Here is a 23492-nt window from a genome sequence, read left to right on the forward strand (position 1 = left end):
TACCTGAATGGCAAACATTTTGGACTTCGTAGTGGCCACGAACACAGAAAGCTAAAACACAAAAACTCACAAATATCCCTTAAGATGGGTCCTGAAGGACACGAGTACTTGTGTTACCAGGAAGATTACTCCAAAACTGTGCAAGGGGGGCTGAAGCACAGAAGAGTTACCCCTAAAGAGATCGAACATCACACCAGTAGTAATCCTGCCCGATGCCATGTTCGTCTGTTTAAGAAGTACTTATTACTGTGTCCTCCAGACGGCCATGATGACGCTTTCTACCTTCAAGCTCTTCAATCTCCGACAGATAAGTGTTGGTGTTTCGTGAGCTTACAACTTCCGGTTTTAATGTGACCGTGTAAGGGATGCCAATAGTCATCAAGATATTAAACTAAATATTGTGATCAACGAAATGAAACCTGTTTCACATTCAAACCAGACCACTCGTTCAAACCAGTGTATATACTTTATCCTATACAGGATAGTCAATGAATGGCAGATTTATTGTTAGAAAAAATGAAAATAAAATTAAAGATGATAATTATTGAATATGCAATACACCCAGCGTTCAGTATTGGATTGGTCAGTCTATAATTACCAATTCTCCCATGTTCCAGGTACAGCCGACAGCCACTGGGTCACAACACGCTACAGAAGATTGTCCCTGAAATGTGTCGGAAGGCTGGTGTGCAGGGCTACAAGACGAACCACTCACTTAGGGTTACCACGGCAACCCGTCTGTACCAGGCTGGGGTTAGCGAACCATTGATAATGGAACGAACTGGACACAGGAGCGTTACAGGTGTGTATTATTTTTTCACTAAAGCAATCATTTAAGTGGTGAAAGTTCGTTTCTTTCAAACTAAAGTCCCATTGTTGAGCTTCACTACATATGCTACATTACCAATTTGATCCAGTTTTCTTTCAAACAGGTGTGCGCAGTTACACCAGAACCAGTGAGGACCAGAAAGCCATAGTAAACGCCATACTGAATGACGAACAGCTGGGAGATACTGGCGCGTCAACGGAGACCGCATCATGGCCAGACCAGGAACATGGCAAGGCCACCTCTGCAACCTCTAGCTCCACCGTCACACTGTCGGCAGCCCAAACCAGGCACCAGATTTACATGGACAACTGTGTTGTAAATTTCACAATGAAATAAATCCACACATCCTTGTTCATGTTATTATTTTAGATTGGCACCTGGACGGAATCGCTGTATTCACACCCTTTTGATACTTTTATAGAGGTAATTTTCAAATATTGTTTCCAGGCGAAGCCGAGAAACAATATTTGAAAATTACCGATGTCCAAAATTCCGTGGGGAGATAAGTCAATGACCGAGGCGAAGCCGAGGTGTCACTTATCTACCCCAGGTTGGCCAGTCCAGCTGCCAAATAATATACCCGGTTGTTAACATCATATCAACCTCTGCACGTGCAGATAGAAGGTTGATACACAGAAAATCAACCTGCCAGAACAATGGACATAACACACCCTAGTGGTGTAAGGCAAGGTACCGCCCTGAAAAATATTTTAACGTGTCTCTCAGTCAAAGTGTGGTAATACCGTTAGGTAAGTGTGTTTCTCACCTTTCATACCTTTATCTTCGTGATTGATGCCAATATTTTGCCATTTGCGTTTTCCCTACCTTATAAAGGATAGTTCTGTCCCTCATTTGGTTTCAGTGAGGTAGGGTGTGGTTGTCTTTTCCATGTAATACTGTAAGTGACATTCTCGCGAACTCGTCCTTTAGACTTACTTGTTTTGGATCAACATGCTCATCTTAAACTCAAAAAAATAAATTATCGTGTCCAGAGATAAAATAATCTCCGACTACATAATCTACAACTCTACAATCCTTACAGGTGTTTGACTAATTCCTAAACTGTATGTCTCCGATACATATTTTTCGTCTCCAGCCAAACCTTGGTTATATTTGTTGTTGGTTGTTTAACGATACACATAATCGAGTCCCGACCAGACACTCCAGTCATCAACACCTTGACCATTGATATACGAAACTGGGACATGATGACCTGCGTGGCTTGTTTGCTTGTTTGTTGTCGTTAAACGCTGTACTCGTCATCATTCCAGCTATTTGGTGGCGATCTGAAACTAATCGAGTCGTGGCCATACAATCCAGTGGTCACCTGTATGACGACATGTGTCCGCAAGCCTGACCTCCCGATCTCATTAACTGCCTCTTACAAGGAACAGTTCAAGATCAAGTCCAACCAACATAATTATATCGTACATGACACCATCTATTTCTATGGCGATCTATTTATTGCTACAAGTTACGTCCTAATATTAATTGAGGTATTTTGTTTTGTATTCTATCCATATATGCAGCCCCAGGCTTTGTAACTGATAGTAGCATAGCCTGAGTCTCCCAGGTTACACTGGAGACTTTTTGACACTCCGTCGATGTTGAACCAAAAATTGACAATTTCATTTGCTCCTCCTGTAACACGGACTAGGATGTCACTGTCAAAGTTGATGTCGACAACTCTCTGTGGAGACATTGGCACCCACTTGTCAAGTTCTCCTTGAATGATGACCTGGTGACTGAAAATAGGAAAAAAACGTGCACTGGAATGAAGGATTGAGTGACTGAGGGACTGAGTGACCGAGGGACAATATTTCAGTGATGTCGCTTTGGTGAAATATTTGGGAAATATCAAGGCTGAAAATACTGAATCTGATGTGGGAACTGACAAAGTGCGGATCCTGCATTGGGAAGGGAGACGACTCGTCTGGTGCCTCATGACTTCGAAACGCCAGGATCATAGACTAGGAGACCGGGGACGTCCTGAAACTGTGGAAATCTAGAGTTGCCAAAATCTAGACTTACATGGGCTTTCTTGAATATTTGTTAAAGGTTCTATATGACAGTCTAACTTGATCACTGTTAAAACCGTTAATTAAAAACATTTACAACCGTGTACCTGATACAGGTGATATACCTCACTGTGATCCTCCTTCCAAACATTCAGTGTACCCAATCACAAAGGTTTACAGTCAGTAAAAGATTTTTGGCTTGATCCTCACCCTCCATATGTTGTAACGGGTGAGACATAGTACAGACAGAAGTCCACCTTTGTGCAACCACTAAGCAGGAGAGGCTGGGGGTCTGTCAGTAGCTGCACCTTGCTGGGTTCTTTGGCAGAGAACACCACAGACTGGGGGAACTAGAAATACACAGTTTGTTTGATGTATTTCCAATGTCTGACAATGTCAGTGTGAAATGGGTGATTGAGTAAGTTTATTTTTTCACAGTTTTCCTCATGCCAGTGGTCAACAACATCAGAACACGAGCACATAGTAACAATACCGGGATACGATATGTGTTTCAGCCTGAGAGGAGTGGGTGGTCAGGCTCAATTATTTGGTTGACACATGAATCATGAATCATGAATCATGCGTTAAACAAGAAACAACCTACCTCTTGGAACCCAGCCATGCACGGTGTCATGTTATAGCTTCCTTGAAGATCTGCAGCAAGCACGATGCCGTATTTGTTGTCGCCACCAAAGTCAGAATATGTTGACCACACTTCACCATCTGGACCATCAAAATCGTCCCATGCCAGCTGAAGACGTACGGTAGAATAATCGATAAGGTCCATTATAAATGGGATTTTTAAAAATGTGTTAAATAAGGGTATACTCCGTTACAAAATAAAAGAATGTCATTGTTTGCCGCATAAAAATGGTATTGTTCATGCCCCTGGTGCTTACCAAAATATGAAACATGCTCAGAGCCCAATCATGAGACAATCATATCTTCAAAACAAATTCATATGCTTAAGGACATGATGTCAGATAGTTTCCGACAAAGTACTATTTATGAAGATCACTTACCAAACTGTTATACGTAACTTTGAGGAAATGAGATTCAGATGTACATTTCAACGTTCAAGTAATTTGACAATATATGTAAAAATAAATATCATTTGAATTTTATGCTCATAGTTCACTAAATGCGATGGGGTGGGTTGGGGTGTTGGTGTTGGTGTTGGTGTTGTTGGTGGTGGTCTCTGTGCGAGCGAATGTGTTACGTGCTGTCATTGGAAACATGCCTGTAAACATACAATATTGTGACATAGAAATGGAAGAGATAGTGTTGCCACATGACTTTGCTATCAAAGTGTATGTGGAAAATATATGAAAAGCAGGACCATCTGTGATCGGGACATTTCAGCTAACAGCTAACGTGTCCAGGAAAGAGTGCTCACCCTTCTGATCATGTTGTCTATAGCTGTGGCGGGTCTAGATGGTTTCAGGATCAGTCCGTCCGAATTCACACTTCTGCAAATCAGTGAGACCATTTACCAACAAGAGACAAAATATGTGGAACGTGTCAACAACAAATACTAAGGGAAACAACTAAGGCAATACCACTTCATGGTTCCATTATATTTATACACTGGAATTTTCATGTGTTCCTTTTCTTCGTTTCTCTCAAAATGTAAAACAAGTAACAAGAGAATGCTCTGTCGCTGGACCTAGACAGTTCATTTCCGAGTGTGCATGTCGTCATTTTCGGATTTCACGTCGTCATGTCTAAGTGAAAAAAAAACACCATATAGCACTTAAGGCGACGTGGCCAAAACAACCACGTCAGAGAACGTCGTCCTCGCTTTGACAGTCCAATCGTGACACCCTTTCGCCTCGACAAATGGATTCGAACCACACTTCTTCCATCCAGTGACCCTCGCGGTCGGTATGATCCCATAGAACAGAGGCAACACCTCATTGGCACATGCAACTCTTGCAATTATAGACAGGAGCAACAGGGACGACAGGGCACCCCTGACAGTAGTGATGGAGAGATCAGTTGCTCGGGACAGCAAAACTGACGAATCACGTTTCCTTGCTCGTCGACACTGTATCATGTGATTTGTCACAAATCGAACATGTTGCTACCCTTCCTCAGATATGGAATCCCATTTCCAAGATTCTCCAACAAGGTCGGGTGGAATGAATGCGGTATAGGTGTCCAAGTCGTCATTGATCGGTCCTGTATGTGCCAAGAACATATCATAATACCTTCCAAATACACTTGAAAAGTTGTAAAACTGCCCAAAGCTGTTATTGTCATAGTCATTGTTCATAATATAGTTATATAAATTCATATCATTTAATGTTAACGTTTGGCAGGCTGCTTGCAGATTGTTCTCGTAACATTAAACTTTTTTTCTAAATTTGTCGATGTGAATTCCAAAACGATATCACTGAATGATCAAACTGCATGATCTCATTAACATATATCTTCCAACTCTTCTTACCTCATTATAATCGTCTTGTTGAATTTGCCGATCATATCACTTGGTCCGACAGGTCCTGTGCTGAGAGTGGCCACCAGTGCGTTCAACTCCGGATATGGCTCTGTTATGTCTGTGTTGAAAAACATATTCTGATAGATACCTTCTGATTCTGATACCTTGCAGATTCATTCCCGAAAACAAACATGACATACCACAAATTCATGCACACGCACACGCACACGCACACGCACACGCACACGCACACGCACACGCACACGGACATGCACACTTTACGCAAATGCACGCACAAAAGAAACCTAATTTATCGACAATGAAGCTGACACTGATCATGTGTACTCATCATTTCCACCTGAAACAGAACCGCGCCAGATTTAGCCATCGATCTTGAACCCTCTAAGTAGTCCCTCAGGCAGGCCCTGACAGCTGACGAATAATGTTAAACAAGAATACCTGCGGCATTAAAAGAATTATAAGGATACGTGGTATGTTCACATAAGTGAATGCTTTACTTGAATGTTTTCCATGCGGTTGAACAGTCGTAGTCCAGAAGTTATCTTTGAAGGGTGCTATGCCGATGGCATACGCCAACATGGACGTGACTCCTATCCGCCACTGGTCGCGTCCAGGATGATAGTCTGTGCTCGCTCTTACCTACGAAACAAATCAATGCATGTAGTACAGTCGGCATCCCGTCAGGCCGTTAGTTACAAACACCTTTATCACTTGCTTGATGACGACGTTAGTACCTACACGGAAACGTATTAACGTCTCATATTAATATTAAAGAAACTGTATATCCACAGAACTCTCCTCGTTGTTTAACCACCATCTGATAAGTATTTATGTTACGAGGGAGAAGTATGCGTTATATGTTCATACAAGAGAAAGTGATGAGTCAGCATGTTTCGTCGTCCTGCCTGTGTTGCGAGAGGGTTTGAGTGAAGCTTGCATTTTCTCAAGAGTAAATGTTTTATACTCCTACCTGTGTTACGGGGGAGAAGTATGTTTTATATTTTCATGCAAGAAAACGTGATGAGTCAGCATGTTTGGTTGTCCTACCTGTGTTACGACAGGGATGGAGATCGCATGCAGTGCGTGTCTACAGACAGACATGCAGTACTGTATTGTCAAACCATTTTTGGCAGCTCCACGTCCCATCTGATTGAGCCACGTCTCTGCCATGTGTACATCCTCAGTGAGAGCACCAACTCCGCCAAACTCACCTTGAAGCCAGTCCTGAAGTTATTACAGAAATGCCTTGAGTTTCTGATGAGGCTACGTGAGGTGATGGTAAGTGAGATGAGATGATAGTGCTTGACATGAGGGTAGGGTAGGTGAGTTAAGTAGGTGAGTATGTTAGTTGAGATGAGATGATAGTGCTTGACATGAGGGTAGGGAAGGTGAGTTAAGTAGGTGAGTATGTTAGTTGAGATGAGATGATAGTGCTTGACATGAGGGTAGGGTAGGTGAGTTAAGTAGGTGAGTATGTTAGTTGAGATGAGATGATAGTACTTGACATGAGGGTAGGGTAGGTGAGTTAAGTAGGTGAGTATGTTAGTTGAGATGAGATGATAGTGCTTGACATGAGGGTAGGGTAGGTGAGTTAAGTAGGTGAGTATGTTAGTTGAGATGAGATGATAGTGCTTCACATGAGGGTAGGGTAGGTGAGTTAAGTAGGTGAGTATGTTAGTTGAGATGAGATGATAGTACTTGACATGAGGGTAGTGTAGGTGAGTTAAGTAGGTGAGTATGTTAGTTGAGATGAGATGATAGTGCTTGACATGAGGGTAGGGTAGGTGAGTTAAGTAGGTGAGTATGTTAGTTGAGATGAGATGATAGAACTTGACATGAGGGTAGTGTAGGTGAGTTAAGTAGGTGAGTATGTTAGTTGAGATGAGATGATAGTACTTGACATGAGGGTAGTGTAGGTGAGTTAAGTAGGTGAGTATGTTAGTTGAGATGGGATGATAGTACTTGACATGAGGGTGAGGTAGGTGAGTTAAGTAGCGAGTATGTTATTTGGGATGAGATGATAGTAGTTGACACGAGGGTAGGGTAGGTGAGGTTGATTAGGTGAGGTAAGGTGAGTAGAGATAGGTGATTTCAGCTGAGTTAGGTGAGGTGAGTCGATGGTAGGTGATGCAAAGCGAGGTAAGGTTCCACATTGCGTTTAAAATTACTGTTATTGTGCAGCGAATACATGCATGTGCCTGTGAGTGTGATTCATCTTGTGCCAGACCCATCTCCTTTCGGTATATTTATTTATTTTTCCACCACGAAGATACAACACCGAGGTTTAAATAATATAGATACCCTTTCTCTTACTCATTGAAGATGACCAATGCGTGTTCGCCCTTTCAGTCACAAATTAGCGCCAAGGTAACTATACATATTATCTTTGCCGCTATTTTGTGATGCAAAACACTGACCTTCGGGATGTGGTGGAGCGGTGGATTAAGTATGGTTTTACGCCGATTGTAGCAATATTTTAGTAACAACATTGCATCGGGAAACACCAGAAATAGGTTTCACAAATTGTTCCCATGCGAAGAATCGAAGCCCTGACGAGCGGACGCTTAAAACCATTTGGCTACCCCACAACCTTTCGATGTATTAGTGACAAATCGATTTATTCGGTGTATTTCTTTTGAAGCAATTGTTGGCCAACACTCTAGATCTCCCTATATGAAACAATCAGTTACTGTTGAGCCTACCTGTTCATATGTCATTAAGCCCCATTTTCGAGCATTTGCGAAGAGGTCGTCCCAGAATATCTGAAAGTAGAAACCATAAACCTATAAACCAAAAGGAAACAAGTCAAACCTATAACACATCTGTAAGCAAACACGATAAGTGTCTTATGTATGCAAGACATACATACATACATACACACACACATACACACACACACACACACACACACACACACACACACACACACACACACACACACACATACATACATACATACATACATACATACATACATACATACATACATACATGAGTGAGTTTAGCTTTACGCCACACTCAGCAAGATTCCAGCTACATGGCGGCGATCTGTAGACAATCGAGTCTGGACCAGACAATCCAGTGATCAACAGCATGATCATCGTTCTACGTAAATGGGAACCGAAGATATGCGTCAATCAAACCTGGCAACCCGATCCTGTTAGTCGCCTCTTACAACAATCATGGATTACTGAAGATCAGGTCTTCACGAGTTGACACCATAAAAGAGGAACATTATGAACAGGTATATTTTCAAATTACCTGTTCCGTTGGAAGGGCTTTTGTCTTATCAATGATGAAAGAATATTGACCACCATTCTGTTTAGCGTACGTTGTGTCGCTTGCCCTGCAATTGCACATAGCTGATATACAAGTAGTTAGCAGGTGATTTTAGTTTTACGCCGCTTTCATCAATATTTCCGCAATATCACAGCGAGGAAAACACATTCTATCCATGTGGAGAGTTGAACCGACCCAGATGTGATTAAGAGCATGTACTGTGAAGTTTATCATTTTTTCTTATTCATTCATTCTTTATGAGCCATCGTCTTATGATACGATAAACATGCTAAATACATATACAATTATAAATAAAATGGAATCATTCACAGTTGATTGAAATATAACATTCTCCACGACATCACGACATTTGATACTTCTTGAAATACTTATATGTCTTAAAATGTTTTAGGGGCTCTCGCATATTGTGGGTATAACATTTATATGTTGTTTACGCAGTTACAGAGTATTTACTAAGATACATCTGAAAGACAAATGCACATGATATTCATTCCCTGTGAAACCCTGTTTAAACGTCGCATTATCTTTGTTCTCTTGGTGTCGTAAAATATCTTCCTGTACATACACGACCACAGGAGTAAACATGAGGCACACTAATATTAAGGAGATAACATTTTAGGGCTTTTCATAATGAAAAATGCCACGTGAAAATCGTAATTGTGAGACAAATTTAAATGAGTCTGAAAAGCAAACTTGTTCTTTTTCATGACTTGTTCACTTGATTGTCTGGTCCAAATTCTATTATTGACAAATATTGCTGAATGACAAAAGAAACTATACAAACTCGAATCACCTTTATTCTAAAGACAGACCACCATTGTAAAAAGGCAAATGAAGTTTAAGAACATAGGTATGGACAATGCACATGCCCATACGCCTGCTATTAAAATTTCTTTCCTTTTTCCACAATGGTGGATTGTCATTTCGTACTATCAGTGATTTCGATTTGGTAGCCTTTCTTTTGCCCGTCGATTTATGATTATAATTACTCGATAGGGAAACTAGTGAAATACTTGCCAGTATCTGTTGTGTGCTGTAACTGGCAATCCTGTTTTGTTGTAGAGCCACCTAGTAAGTACATACAGCAAATACATTCAGATACAGTCAACCAAACGTGTGTCGAGTTAAAATGTATTTTGCACAACCGAAAATAGATGAATAAAGGAATTATGCGAGGGTACGAAGCCTTTATTTCCATACAATCATGGGTTCGATACCGTTGTGGCGAAGCTGAAGTGACCTTCTTAAATACTTCGAGTTATGCAAGATTCCACACAGCCGAAAATAGGTGACTATAGAAAGGATGCGAAGGGACAACCATATGGTCTTCTTAAAGTACGACTTTGTGGTGTATTCACATATATGCATACACATGGGACATGGGTTGATTTATCGTCGATGTTTGTGTACGTTCTCTAAGCCCGAGGGCTATCGCTCCTGTTACTTACAGCATGCCGTTTGGAAATACTTGTGGGGTAGCCTCCCATGTCTTGACGCCATTTCCTGCACCTTTGTAGTACCACCATGAGTCGAACTGCAAGTATCTGAAACAGAGTTCGTGAGTGAGTTGGGTTTCATTCTGCTGTCAGACAGCGGGTTGCTTTGAAAAATATTTCATTTATGTTAAGGTGAGTCAGATCCCCGAGCAAAGAGTGTTAGACCCACGTATATGTTGCGTACAGACCACGAATCATAAACACATCGAAACTAGAAGACGTACCCACGACAAGCGGATCCTGTTACCAAACAAAACCAAAACGTCATGCGCACATCGAACTGTGGCACTTGAAGCTAGTGTGCCTCTGGAAAGATGTGTAAATGTCCACCTACCTGAAGGGTATTCCTGTGTCATTGATAGCGGTAACAATGTCGATTATGGTGTCTTCGTAATTCTTCTGGGGTTCCGTATGGTAATAGTAATATGCACCTGCAAATAGTGAGTGCAATGTTTGATCGCTGCTTGATGTATATCAGGTATTCGTTGGAGTGGGGTCCTATGAGGAAAAACAAGCGCGCGCGCGCACACACACACACACACACACACACACACACACACGTCATGCAGGGGATTAGGAGAGGTTGGGTAGGCTTCTGGTTGAAGGATTCACTCGTCACTCTGAAGATTCGGTTTCCCACATAATAAGCCGCTGGTTGGTGAGAGTTGAACCGGCACTCGTTGATTTTCCGGCGATTGTTATTTGTGTAATGGTTAGTTTTACGCCACTTTTAGCAATATTCTAGCAATATCACGGCGGAGCTCACCAGAACTGGACTTCACACACTGAACCTATGTGGGGATCGAACACGGGCCTTCGACGAGAGGCGGGGCTTTATCCACTGGGCTGCCCCACTACCCCTGACGTGGTATCAGCATGTAACACCACAGAACAATTTTGCAAACTGGAGTCGAGAAGGGGTTGCCATTTCTTGCAGTCCCTTACCGTTGTCTGTGTAGTACCCCAAATAGTTGTTGGTGAAGTCTGACTTGACAAAACTATCGTCTCTTCTGTACATTTTTTGCAGGACCTGCCCCCAGCTGACAAATCCCTGAAATTGTAATGATTAAAATTTAACCTAATTAATGTCAATTTCAATTAAATAAATATTTAAATATAAGTATAAACATAAAACTGTAAAGCCAGTCTATGTATACGTTTGATAATGAAAAAAATATTATATGTAATACTGATATTATCATTACGTAATGAAATATATTTTTGCATAATAAAATAAAATAATTTTGATAACTTTTAGAATACGTTCTGTCACTGCTGTTTCGGATTAAGACAGATATCATAAATAGACATATTTATGAAGCCCTGTGTGTTAACCTTTTGTATTCCTTCACTTCGCACTGTTTATAGACCGGTCAATATAGTCTCATCAAATAGGCGAGAGCAATCTTATATACAGCACCTTGTTGATGCCTTGGTTGCTGAAGAAGAGGATGGTGCTGGTTTCAAAGTTGGCTGGGACGTTGGTAACGCCACCCATGGTTCCCCAGTACATGTTGGCTAAAGCGCCGTTTTTCTGGTACATGAGATTGGCGGACATGAAAGAACTGGCAGGAGACAGGATGAAAGTGTTGGCTGTCTTGTTCCGGTCGAATATACAGAAAGGGCCACTTGTGATACCGTCGGAAATGTTAAGAGGAGGCAAAAATCTGAAAGTGAACTATTCTACAGTAATAGCTTAGATGGACAAAGCAGAAAACATGCACATATTTTACATATATACGCACATACAAATGTATATTTACATATACACAAACACACACACACGCACACACACATGATTTCTGTATAAGTGATTTCTTCAGGTGCATAATATATAAGTATATAATCCATAGTCCATGCTTGTCCAAACTCATATATTTACCACACCAAAAGCAGTCTGACAAATGTTATGAATATTACTATCATTATGATTATTTATAAGAATAAACAATGACCAATGCCCCAATGCCCCAATGTCATCACTCATTCACTCCGCATCACTGTACATACTCTCCAAATGCTTTTTGGCCATATCCAAACTGACCACCACCGTACGACAGGAAGCCACGGGATACTGGCGTATTCTCCACAACGAAACCGGGAAAGCCGGCTATGACGTCATCGTTTTTCTTTGCCATCGTTCCGTTCGTTGCGTTCAGGTACGTCTATTGAGAGCAAAGCGAAAACTCATATACCTGACGTTCGTGTGTTTTATGAATGATCCATCCAGAGAAGTTTGGAGATAATAATGTTCCTTTCGATAACACATTGGTTGTCAGGACTGTGCCACTGTTATGGTCATTTGTTTGTTTGCATGCTTGTTTGTTTAAAGTCGTAATATTCAAGCACTTTTGTGGCGTTCTGTAAAAAATCCAGTGATCAACTTCACTATCATCGATATATGCATTTGGGATACTAAGACATGTTTCAGCCATGAACGCCATCCGGCCATCACTGATGTGAGGGGACGGTGGGGTAGCCTAATGGTTTAAACATTCGCTCGTCACGCCGAAGACCCGGGTTCGATTCCCCACATGGGTACAATGTGTGAAGCCCATTTTCTGGTGTCCCCTGCCTTGATATTGCTGGAATATTGCTAAAAAGCGGCGTAAAACTAAACTCACACACTCACTGATATGAATGAAACACTGTACAGCATAGTCGTATTGGACACGTATATCTTGAATGGTAAATATCCATTAAACAACACCCAACGTAATATAGGTGTTCATATTTAACGATATTTGAACTGCTCTTGGATGTTACAGACGGCGTTGACGTTGGTCAATCATTAAAAACAGTCCATAGACATTTTGTATGTTCACATTCACCAGTAAATTAAACAGAAAACATTCCAAGGTGATACTTGTACAAACATGGTTTTGTGTTAACATCAGTGTGTGTGTGTGTGTGTGTGTGTGTGTGTGTGTGTGTGTGTGTGTGTGTGTGTGTGTGTGTGTGTGTGTGTGTGTGTGTGTGTGTGTGTGTGCGTGCGTGTGTGTCTGGTATCATCACAAAATCAACATGGATTCAAGTCATTTTTGTTGTGAGTGAAAGGGCGGGTCAGAAATACTCAGCTTTTCCATCTTGGTCACCACGAGAAGTTTTATATACATTTTTAAACACATACTATTGCAAAAATACAGAAAGGGTGCTTATTGAAGATATCTGTGTATATGCAATTAGAGGGACTTTGTACAGGGTAACGCTAAAGCTTCTGCAATGTGCATGTTTGATGCAGAAAATGTTTGTATGTAAAACCCGTGAGAAGAAAGTAAAACCTGTTTGAAGATGACAAACTGATCAGGTGGGTTTGAGAAGACACTTGGGTCTGGCGTGTAGAGGTAGATGCTGGCTAGGAAGCGGTATGCGTCGGCTTGGTAGAGGAAGTTGGTGGACTGCCATTTGCCGATGAAGTCAGATCCAGATGTTCCTGTGGTCTCCAGAAGCTTCAAGGTGCCATCGGCGGTGCTGTAGACCTTATTGTTGGCGCGGAAGAAAGTCGGGGCGCTATTGAGCCAGACATCTCCATCGACACTGATCGAATAATAACCGCTGGTATAGACGGTGATGGTATAACTATCACTCCTTGTGACACCTGTACACGTGAAGTAACAATTATGAATAGAACTTCCAGATATTACTGAGATTCCGGGATACGAACACGCTTTTTCAGAATCAGACACCCATCTGATACCTGTGACAGGGATACACAAAGTACGTTATCCAGACTACTAGATTTTCATTTTGTGTAGGAGGCTGCGTGGGTTAGATGGCTATCTCTGTGTGCTGGCATATGTACTATAACTGTTTCCTAAATTCCGTTTCACATTAGTTATGGGCTCTTATTTTCATAATGTTTGAATGAAGAATTAATTTGGTGGAGTTTCGTCTCGACCCACGGTTATTTCTTTCTGAGATTCCATTGAGGTACATTTCAACGAGCGCCATGCAACTCTTGGTTAGAAGTTGTCGCATTTGTGCAAAGCCTTAGTATAACGGTTTACTGAGGGCATGTGGAAGAACTGAATCATTTACGAATCCGTTACAGAAAAGATGTTTCTTCGATATAGTTCCCTATTTTGACTAGATCTTTTTCAGGTATACAATTAACTGGCCTTTGGATATGCGCATTGCTTAGTATGTTGTAACTTTAATTTGCCGGCTGATTACCAAAGCCCAGGATTGGAATCTAGGTGAGACGAAGACTTAGATAACAACACATTCCAGTTTGGCATTCTCTAAATAGAATTGGCATGACTCGTGACTCTTGACCAAAAATACTAATTACAAAATACCTAAAAACGCTTACAAGAACTGATGGATATAACGCATGTGGGGTCAGCTTGTTGCTGTATATTTTAGTCGTTATTCATAACAAACATAACACGAGCTATGAAACGTTGTTTACTCTGCCTGTATTTCTGTCTTAATTATTTCATGCTGCTTTGCATATTTAACATTTCCTTTAAGTTGGTCAATATGAGTTCTCACCATAAACCACACATCACTTCACGCCTAATTTACTCTTAGAAACATTGTCACTCATTAATCGATTTACACATGATGGCTATTATACAGACTGATATTGTTACTTTCATCAATTAGACATCAGTAGTCAGTCAGGTATGGTCTTTTCTAAAGGAAAGTAATTTCTTTGAATGTATGAGTAATATCATAAATTTCAACAATGTTTAAAAGAGTAAAAAAAACAGATTTTAAGACACAGACCTACTGATCTAATGAGTCTCATCTTATATCATTTCATTCTCTTCATATGTAGATACATACAACAGAAAGTGTTTATCAAACAATGACAATAACACACTGACCTGCAGCAGACACAAGGACCAGGATCGCGAGAAGGAAACTGACAGCCATCTCCGCCTATGATGGCAACAATAGTGGAACAAGATCAGATATTCTCCTCACGCCTTAGTATTATCTCCAGTTTCTTATCGCCACCAAATACGTATGGCATGCTTATCTGCATTCTGATACTGATAATCCATACAAACATGCCTGAGAAGTGAAATTTAAAAAATATTTACTACTATACTGAAAATAGGTAACTTGTCACACATTCGAAAGCGTTGGTAATTCTGAGTGCACTTTGTTGTGTGATTGCAACTGATACGTGTGCGAACTGTACTTATTGCTCGCGTCAAATATGTTGACGGTCGAGATCCATATCTTTCTGAAATGCCTGCCAAAATTGTATGTATGATTACTTGGAGTCATCTCTGAGATCAAAGACTGCCTTCTGTTTGCATAAAAGAAATTTATATTGAAGTGTTTGTAGCAAATTATAATGTAACACGTATTTAACAATTTTGTTGAAAAGGCCTATTCTGCATTTTATTGTTTCATAAGAACGTGACGAATAATTTTATAAGCAATAAATTATATATTCTATTCTGTTTCCGTTACTGTTATACTGTTCTGAAGATCTGTGGATAAAGATCTTCTAAGCCATGCCTGGAGACATGCCAAAGATGCCAGGCCATAACAGACTGTGTAATGAAGAGCTTGGTCCTACTTAACGTTTATCAATGGAATCATGCCGGATTAAGTAAAAACTGCCATCTAGCATTACTTCCGGAAGTAGGAAATACCCACGGCACAGGCGCAGCACTGCAGATGCAACATGAAGCGGACGACAGGCCTCAAACGAAAAGGAAGTTTCAGAGGTCACATTTCATCTTCACGATTTGCTGCCAAGGGAGGCTGTTCATCCCTGTGACGCCAATCGCCAGCTTCCCAAAAATGCACAAGAAAGAGATGTGGGCATTTCTATGATACTGCACGAGGCAGGAAACGTCAAAACACCAAGCACCGTGCAGTACTTAAGAAATACAGTTCGTTCTACCACCACCTATGGTGTAATAAAGCACACTTTCGCCATGAACTATTATAGTTAAAGCACGAGGACGCTCCTCTCTAAGATGCCGTATTTAATAATTTCTAAGCCTAATTTCGATCAATCTATGGCAGAAAACAAACGAGGGTGTCTGTGACCTAAATTAAGAATCCTCGCACAGGGCTAACTGACGCGCTGTTCATTTGACGTGTCAGCCCCCGCTACGGTAAGACACACGGTACTAGAAAAACAAATGATGAACAGTTTGGTGACGGTTTAAGTTCGGGTTAAATATCTTCTCTATATCATTTTAACTACATCTGTGATTCTCTTAAACCATACAAGGCAATATGAACATCTCATTTCTACTACCAACGATAATTTAGGCCAGTACATTCAGCTGAAGCTGACTAGTCATGCGACATTCCACGATTGCATTGTGGGAATGTAAACATTGCAAACATTACCGTGTCACTGTAAAATTTTGAGTCGAACTATGAGACATGTTATCCTTCGGAAAACATAAACGTAATGTTTCCACCAGTGATGTTAGCTGTGTGATGCAACTGCAAACCAAGAAACGGGATGCGACGAAGCAGTTTACTGTGGGAGGCTGTACGAGGCGATGGCAACTGACATCCATCGTGACGTCGGTTACATTGTGACGTAATGCAAAAAAGTTCGATTACGAGGGCAGACTGGAATGGCTCAGTGACATCAACGCATTGTGACGTAATGCAAAAAGTGCACATTATCGTCTGATAAAGTATTGTCGGCGCCTTTGATCTTTCACCGAAGCATCTTAGAATTCCAAATATCTCTGTCTTAATCTAGGACAAGTCTACATGTAGCGCTGAAACTACAGATTCACAATGTTCACAATTATGCGGTTAATGCATAGTGCCCCCTAGCAATGTATTCCTTTGCTTCTCATGACAATGGTTTTGGTCTGTTTCTAAAGAAATGTTTCCTGTCTATTTCTAAGTGCATGTGTTGCAACATATTTCCCAGCGACCTCTTCTTTCAATTTGAAAACTTATACAAAATCATCAACAATACCAGTCATAAAAAATATTTCATATTTTCAACATAGACCACGAAGGTTTATGCTCCACGATTTGGATCAGATGTTTCAATCTAGACAAATTTAGATAAATATGAATGGTCATTTCCAGAGGAAATCTGGATGCTCTCTCTTTTCACAATACTTATGCAATATGTTCCTACGTTCCCAAATGGAAGTGCCATGCGATAAAGTAGGCTCTACAAGACTATTTACAAAGTTGTGTGACATCATAATGTGTCACAAAACCAATTTTCAATCTTAGCCGTTGCAGAGTTAGTTGCAGCTATTTAATTTTACAATGCAGAATACCGGTATTCGTGTTCGACGGTCTGAACACGAACGCGGGTAGCTGATATAGTCTATATTTTGCATTCTCAGTCTTCCTTACAAGTTACAGATGCTATGTGCAACGTTTATCTGTGTCAGATGAGTATGTATTTATTCTATAATACAAAATGTATGACTCCCAAACTGTAACACGCTACAAAAAAGGAGTAAGAGCAGAGACTGTCTATTTCATAAGACAAACAAGTACACCTGAGGAAGTGCAAAACCTATACAATGGTTAAATGGGGGAAACCTGTGAAGTGTAGGTGTCTTATTAGGTAGAGGGGTGTTTTATGCTATTCGTCTTCGCCGACCTCAGCTGAGGTCAGTACAAACAGATCCCTCGATGTGATATAAGGCAGGGACATCGAGTACACCAAAGACATCTGCCCTCGTTACATGAGGTCAAGTACATTTGGGCTGATATTGTCCGGGGAATAGATTGAAATTGATCATAGCATTATTTCTGTTGTAACATCTGAATAGCTTTTCGATCCACCAGGACAATGTTTTATGCAAAAGGTGCACTAGATCATGACTTTTTGTTGAAGTGCCGTGTCATTGCCACAAAACGTTTCTTGAATTTTCTTTTTCAACACGCTGTTTCAACTCATATATTCAGAACATGACCATTTGTCAATATTCATGTAATAGAACCCCAATACAGTCGCCAGTGATTACAAAAGGGAGCAAGAAAAACTTGCACTTTAATCAGATGCAAGATCGATCACCTCCTCTCTGTTTGAATGTAAGGTGAAGAATCGTCTGATTAATTACCAAACGGTTCCTATGAGAAGACGAGGAGGACTACATGGCCGTGTACTACCGAAAATGATTTCCATAAAGCAAAGTCTAAAGATCTACTGCCTGTCATAGTAATTTCATTGATGTATGTAAAAACAAATTAAGGTGCGAAAAGAACGTCAACATACAAATAGAATAGGATGAACGAAGAAAACCAACGCCTAAATCCTGGATGTAATTTACAAAAATTATGTTTTTCGGGGTTATTCTGAGTCTTGCGCTGATTGAGGTTTTATTTTGTCAGCGTATAGCATCAAAGGCTGTTTGTGGTGGAATCAATATTATTATGTCAGAAAAAGTCCTAACTCGCAACAGGCCAGTTCAGTAAAGAGACGTCTTCTGTGTTCAATTTATAGACAATGTATAGACCAACGAATGAATAATATATTAACACAGTTCTTTAAACGTACATATACACTGAACAGTAAATGAAACGCAGCTCTGGTTGTAAGTTTTTAAATAGAAGTCATAAACATGAACGTTTGCTTTTATGAGGTTTCATTTTTTCGTAACGTGTTTCTTATGCAATTCAGAACAATGTAACGCTCTGCTGTTTTAGAGATAGTCATAAAATGTATTGGCAAAGAAAATCATGCCAATGAGAATTGCGGACATTAGTCGGAGACATGTCAAAGTGTTATATAGTTGTAACCAGAGACGCTGATTGTTTGTTGCGCATCTGCGTGTAAAAGCTCCAACACTCCATGCCCCAATGCTTTGTACACCAAGGTCTAGTTGCCCAATATCAACACAAATACATCAGCATGAAAACGTCTTGTGTAGAATATCCTTTTAATTAAGCATCTCTGCACAATTAAGTTTGACTACGGAACAGGGAATACGTGACATTTAAAAATATATATTCTAGCTGGACTCTCAAGTCCGAACATCCTTTCGAAATGAGATTGACACAAACCCGTAAAACCAAGGAATGGTTTTCCTTCCTTTCGCAAACTGTACTAAGTTCACACTGAACCTCGGTTCACTTTGACAGTCACAAAGCACTTGTCTAATTTGGGGTCTTATCTTAAACACTAGAATTGCTGTTTGAGAAACACATGTTCGGATACATGAAAGATTAGGACGTGTCTGGGCAGATTGTGTCAACTAGTTTAAGGTGATATTCCTATGACAGGGTAGAGCTGAAATTTAATGTATAAAGTTTGACATCGCATCAGTTTTGTTTTATGCAAGGATCAGATCATTTTGGTGGTAAAAGTAGCTACGTTAATGTATCCTATTCTGATTATTATACTATTGAAATGATCGAAAACAAGGAATTCATGATATTTTAAGACTATTAGATTTCTTTCTTTGAATGTGATTCTGGTGTAGTTATTTAAGAAAATCTTGCCAAAAGACTTGTACATGTTTATATGTGCTTCTTCTCTCAGATTCATGTTGACATATTGTGCACACATTGTTTTCAGCCAGTTTGATCTTGAGTGGGAAGGAATTAACGTTCGCAACATTAATTTTGATCTACAGATTAGTAAATTTGGATTGAGATATAATTCTTGTTAGGAAAGATTTTCTATATTTAAATTTAAACAATTAAACTTATTTTAAACATTTCAGACACTATATACATCACAGGCCTACGTAAAAAAGATGAAAAAACTATACCTCTAAATAAAAGTGAAAAGATCAGTTTTATTTTAAAAAATGATGCCTTGGACATTTTACATATTCTTCACAGAATAGAATTGTTTCTTCTTGCCTCTTCAAGCCATTTCTAATATTGGTTTTTAGGATTTTAAAACCCAAACAATTTACTGTAATTGTATGAAACATTCCTCGAGTGTGAATGTCTCCCGTGATGTTTAGTCACGTCCTTTGGAAAACAGTTCCTTTATTCCATTACCTTATTACCCGTGAAGGCTAGAGTTAGAAAATAGGTCTTCAGTAACCCATACGACTAACGGGATCGGGTGGTCAGGCTCGCTGATTTGGTGGACACGTCATCGGTTTTCAAATGAGGAGATCGATGTTCATGCTGTTGATCACTGTATTGTCTGTCCCAGAGTCGATTATTTACAGACCGCCGTCATGTAGCTGGAATATTGCGCGGCGTAAAACTGAACTCACTTACACACATATTCTAGTTTGTGTCTGACTTAACATTCCCCTGTCCTAACTGTCCAGACTGTAACGGATTATAACACATTAAAAATATTGCCGCACACAGCAATTGTCCTGCAATATGACAGCTGTCTGTAAGTAGTCCAGTTTGGACCTGGTAATCCAGTGACTGACAACATGACTTCACCGAGTCAGCGAGCCTAACCACCTGATCTCATTTGTAGTACGATAAGTACTGGTAGAAAATTTATTCCAACCCGTCTGTTCTCAAGGCACAATGTGGCGATTATCGAAACCATTATCTGAGATTGACAGATGGTAGATAGTAACAATGGCTAGATATTTTATAGATGACACCTAAATTCTATCATAATGTGATGTTTCCGAGATAATCCTTAAATCTGATAGGGATTACCTAAACAATACATGACATGCATAAAAGTGATTTAAAACAATATCTAAGGGTAACGATGTGCGAATAAACAGTGGATGAAAATCTATAAAGCTGAAGCATATGTATTCTGTTGATAAAATGACGATCTGTACAGAGTAGGGATAATCACTGATCCATGCTGTGGAAACCCGTGCGAAAATACTCATCACTATTTCTTAGAATGTTCTTTATGTAGTCAACATAGAAAGGTTATGCTTACAGCTATGGAAGATGCATGATGTAGTAATGTTGTGATTACATTATCTGTTATTTTAAACGGCATTGCAGATCTGACAAATTATCAAAATGAAACTATATTCATTTTGGGATAGCCTAGATTATTCTAATCCTTATAAAACTCTCTCCTTACAGACTTTTATCCAAAAGTACCCGTTCTAGTAAAATGACGGAATATACTGTTCGTATCTTGATTGTGTGAATCATTTGACACAGTTAACCATGCAGTTTTGTTCCACAGCCTGGCTAACGTAGGAGATATTGGTGATTTTTTTAAGGCAACGGATTTTTTATATCTATGCATTCTTCATAATCTGTCTGTGTAAGAGCTTATATTGCTTTAACTGATTAGTTTACATTCAATATTAGAACTCGTCAAGGCTATGTGATAGGTCCCTTAATACATATAATTAATACACATCTTAATGAGACAATTGTGGTTATTTCAAACAGGTGCTGTGTAAATAGTTGAACGTTACATAACGAAAGTTGTGTAACCAAACTAGGATTCTCAACGATAGTGACATCATAATGCCGAACTACTTTCACAATCAGCTGATCGAGTTCAAGTTACGTTTCTGTTGCCACCTCGTTTTTTATAAATTCACATAATAACTATATTCAAGCACTGTTCACAAACAAATGTCAACCAAACAAAACATCAAGTTTTGTGGATAATTGAATTCAGATTCTGTGTTCTGGAGATTGGCATTATTTTGTAATTGATTATATTACATTGTATATTTTCATCTATAACGTAGTCGTGTCAAAGTTATCTCCCCTTTTGTTTACATCCGGCGTTGGCTGCCTGATTAGTTTTATCATCATGAATTACTGTTTCCATGTAAACGTCTTTGTTTCTACTGGTGGGAAGGATAGGGGAAGAGCGGTATCAAAAATTCGAGAACGTACAGACTCTACAATGTGAAACTGATTTCTGAAGCAGCTTTCTGAAATTAGGCAAGTACTTCGATTTGGATGTATGAAAATAACCGAGACCCCAAGTAAAGCAGTGTCGTCATCAACGCCAAGGCTTTCAATTTTGCTGGCGGATCTACTATAGAGTGCCGAGAGATCGTTCTCGTTCGTGGAGCATAGGGGATATGCGTCCTACTGAAACTATCGCCATGAACTTTGTGACCAAGTGTGCTCTTTCATCATCGGTGTAAATGAAACTGATGGCATAAACTACGATCCCTCATCATTGAAGTTAGTGATTTCAACCTTTGAAATACACCTGCAATCAAGGAACTATGATGAATCGGCGTACAGTGACGCTGTATTTTCTAAGCTGACAGATGTTGTGAAAATAAACCCCAGAAGGGTCACACGATTGATCGAAAAGGTAACTTACCTAAGCGTTTAGAAGCCCTGTCTGATGAAGATGTGGACAAACTTTGTCAAACCAGACAACATGGAGTGAGCAATCCTGAAACTATTTTATATTTACTTTGGTGGTTCTATAGATGTGGACAAACTTTGTCAAACCAGACAACATGGAGTGAGAACTCCTGAAACTATTTTATATTTACTTTGGTGGTTCTATACTACCCTGTTCGCAGTCCGTAGTATGAAGCCTCACAATGAAATGAAGTAGGGTGGCGTCTCCTTGAAGATTGACCGGAATGGGTCTGAATTTTTTGAAATTCAGAAAAGACATTCCCAAACTTACCGGGGCGACAGTAAAGATTGGGTTCGGAACGTAAGTCCCAAAGCACTGGCTAATGTTGATGAACGTTACCCATTTACATTGTTCACGCGATGGAGCGAAGTCCGACCATCTGGATATTCATTCCCTGACTCGTGGACGTCGTTCTATTTCGCACCAAACAAGCGTCCGCCATGCATCCTTGGTTTAAGCGACAACCAGTTCGAGTGAACAGGCTGGGGCCCAATGATACGAATGACCAACAATGGCGGATTAGGAAACCAACGGTTCACTAATCACTCATCTAGAAAGTATCCAGTTCAAAAACGCGCTGTTGGTAACATACCCCCAACTGAAATTATTCAAATGTCAGTGCACAGGAACGTCATCAACAATTACACTTCGTTGTCCACGAACCGCCACAAGAACTTGTGTCAAATGTTGAGGCATCAATCCCCTTGTCAGCTTTCTCTGGCAACATGGTGGGTCACTTCAAAATGAGAAGTCTGCCCTCCACCGCTGTTGTGAACTTGGTTACTCACTGCTCACAGCAATCAGATAACTAGTTACTGGAATAACGAGGGAGTACCATCAGTCTAAACGTCTTTGGGTCAGAAAAGAAAATAATGTTTGATGACAATTTACTTCTTAAATCAAAGTTGACTAAGTCGGTGTAGTGTTGTTCACGTTGTCGTCGTGGTTTGGCAGTGTTTGACTGACAGATTCAGTGTTCAATGACTGAGAAATGTAGAAGCGTTTGGTTCTATCTATCTATCTATCTATCTATCTATCTATCTATCTGCTAATCTGTCTATCTATCTATACCAATTTCTTTGAAAATACAAATTTAAATCATATTCATTATGGATGTTTCTGCTACTTTCACGACTAGACCTATATTTTATGAGTATATCTTATTTATAAATTTTAT

At 40.0% G+C, this 23492-nt stretch overlaps 1 protein-coding gene across 1 annotated transcript; it reads right to left on the minus strand.

Annotated features, from left to right (window-relative positions):
• Nucleotides 1–2252: 2252 nt before the first annotated feature.
• On the minus strand, nucleotides 2253–15085 carry LOC137272576 (uncharacterized). Its single transcript, XM_067804964.1, has 17 exons — nucleotides 14937–15085; nucleotides 13386–13702; nucleotides 12115–12269; nucleotides 11525–11771; nucleotides 11050–11155; nucleotides 10439–10535; nucleotides 10057–10152; nucleotides 9626–9676; nucleotides 8570–8654; nucleotides 8011–8070; nucleotides 6356–6532; nucleotides 5806–5947; nucleotides 5297–5405; nucleotides 4244–4316; nucleotides 3452–3598; nucleotides 3058–3197; nucleotides 2253–2574 (listed from the first exon to the last, which is right to left on the minus strand). The coding sequence occupies exons 1-17, from the start codon at nucleotides 14983–14985 to the stop codon at nucleotides 2343–2345; spliced, it is 2283 nt and encodes a 760-aa protein (XP_067661065.1). The 5' UTR covers nucleotides 14986–15085; the 3' UTR covers nucleotides 2253–2342.
• Between the last annotated feature and the right edge of the window lie 8407 nt (nucleotides 15086–23492).

This window comes from Haliotis asinina, chromosome 2 (genome assembly GCF_037392515.1).
Source record: "Haliotis asinina isolate JCU_RB_2024 chromosome 2, JCU_Hal_asi_v2, whole genome shotgun sequence".
In the NCBI taxonomy this organism is placed as follows: Eukaryota; Metazoa; Mollusca; class Gastropoda; order Lepetellida; family Haliotidae; genus Haliotis; species Haliotis asinina.

Bases quoted from the DNA above. Each gene is read 5' to 3' on its own strand.
- LOC137272576 (XM_067804964.1), bottom strand. From the start codon at position 14,985: ATGGCTGTCAGTTTCCTTCTCGCGATCCTGGTCCTTGTGTCTGCTGCA. The intron at 9,677-10,056 runs GTAAGTAACAGG...TGTACTTACTAG, and splicing joins GTATTTCCAAACGGCATGCT to GTGGCTCTACAACAAAACAG. The intron at 5,948-6,355 runs GTAGGACAACCA...TTTGTTTCGTAG, and splicing joins CCATCCCTGTCGTAACACAG to GTAAGAGCGAGCACAGACTA.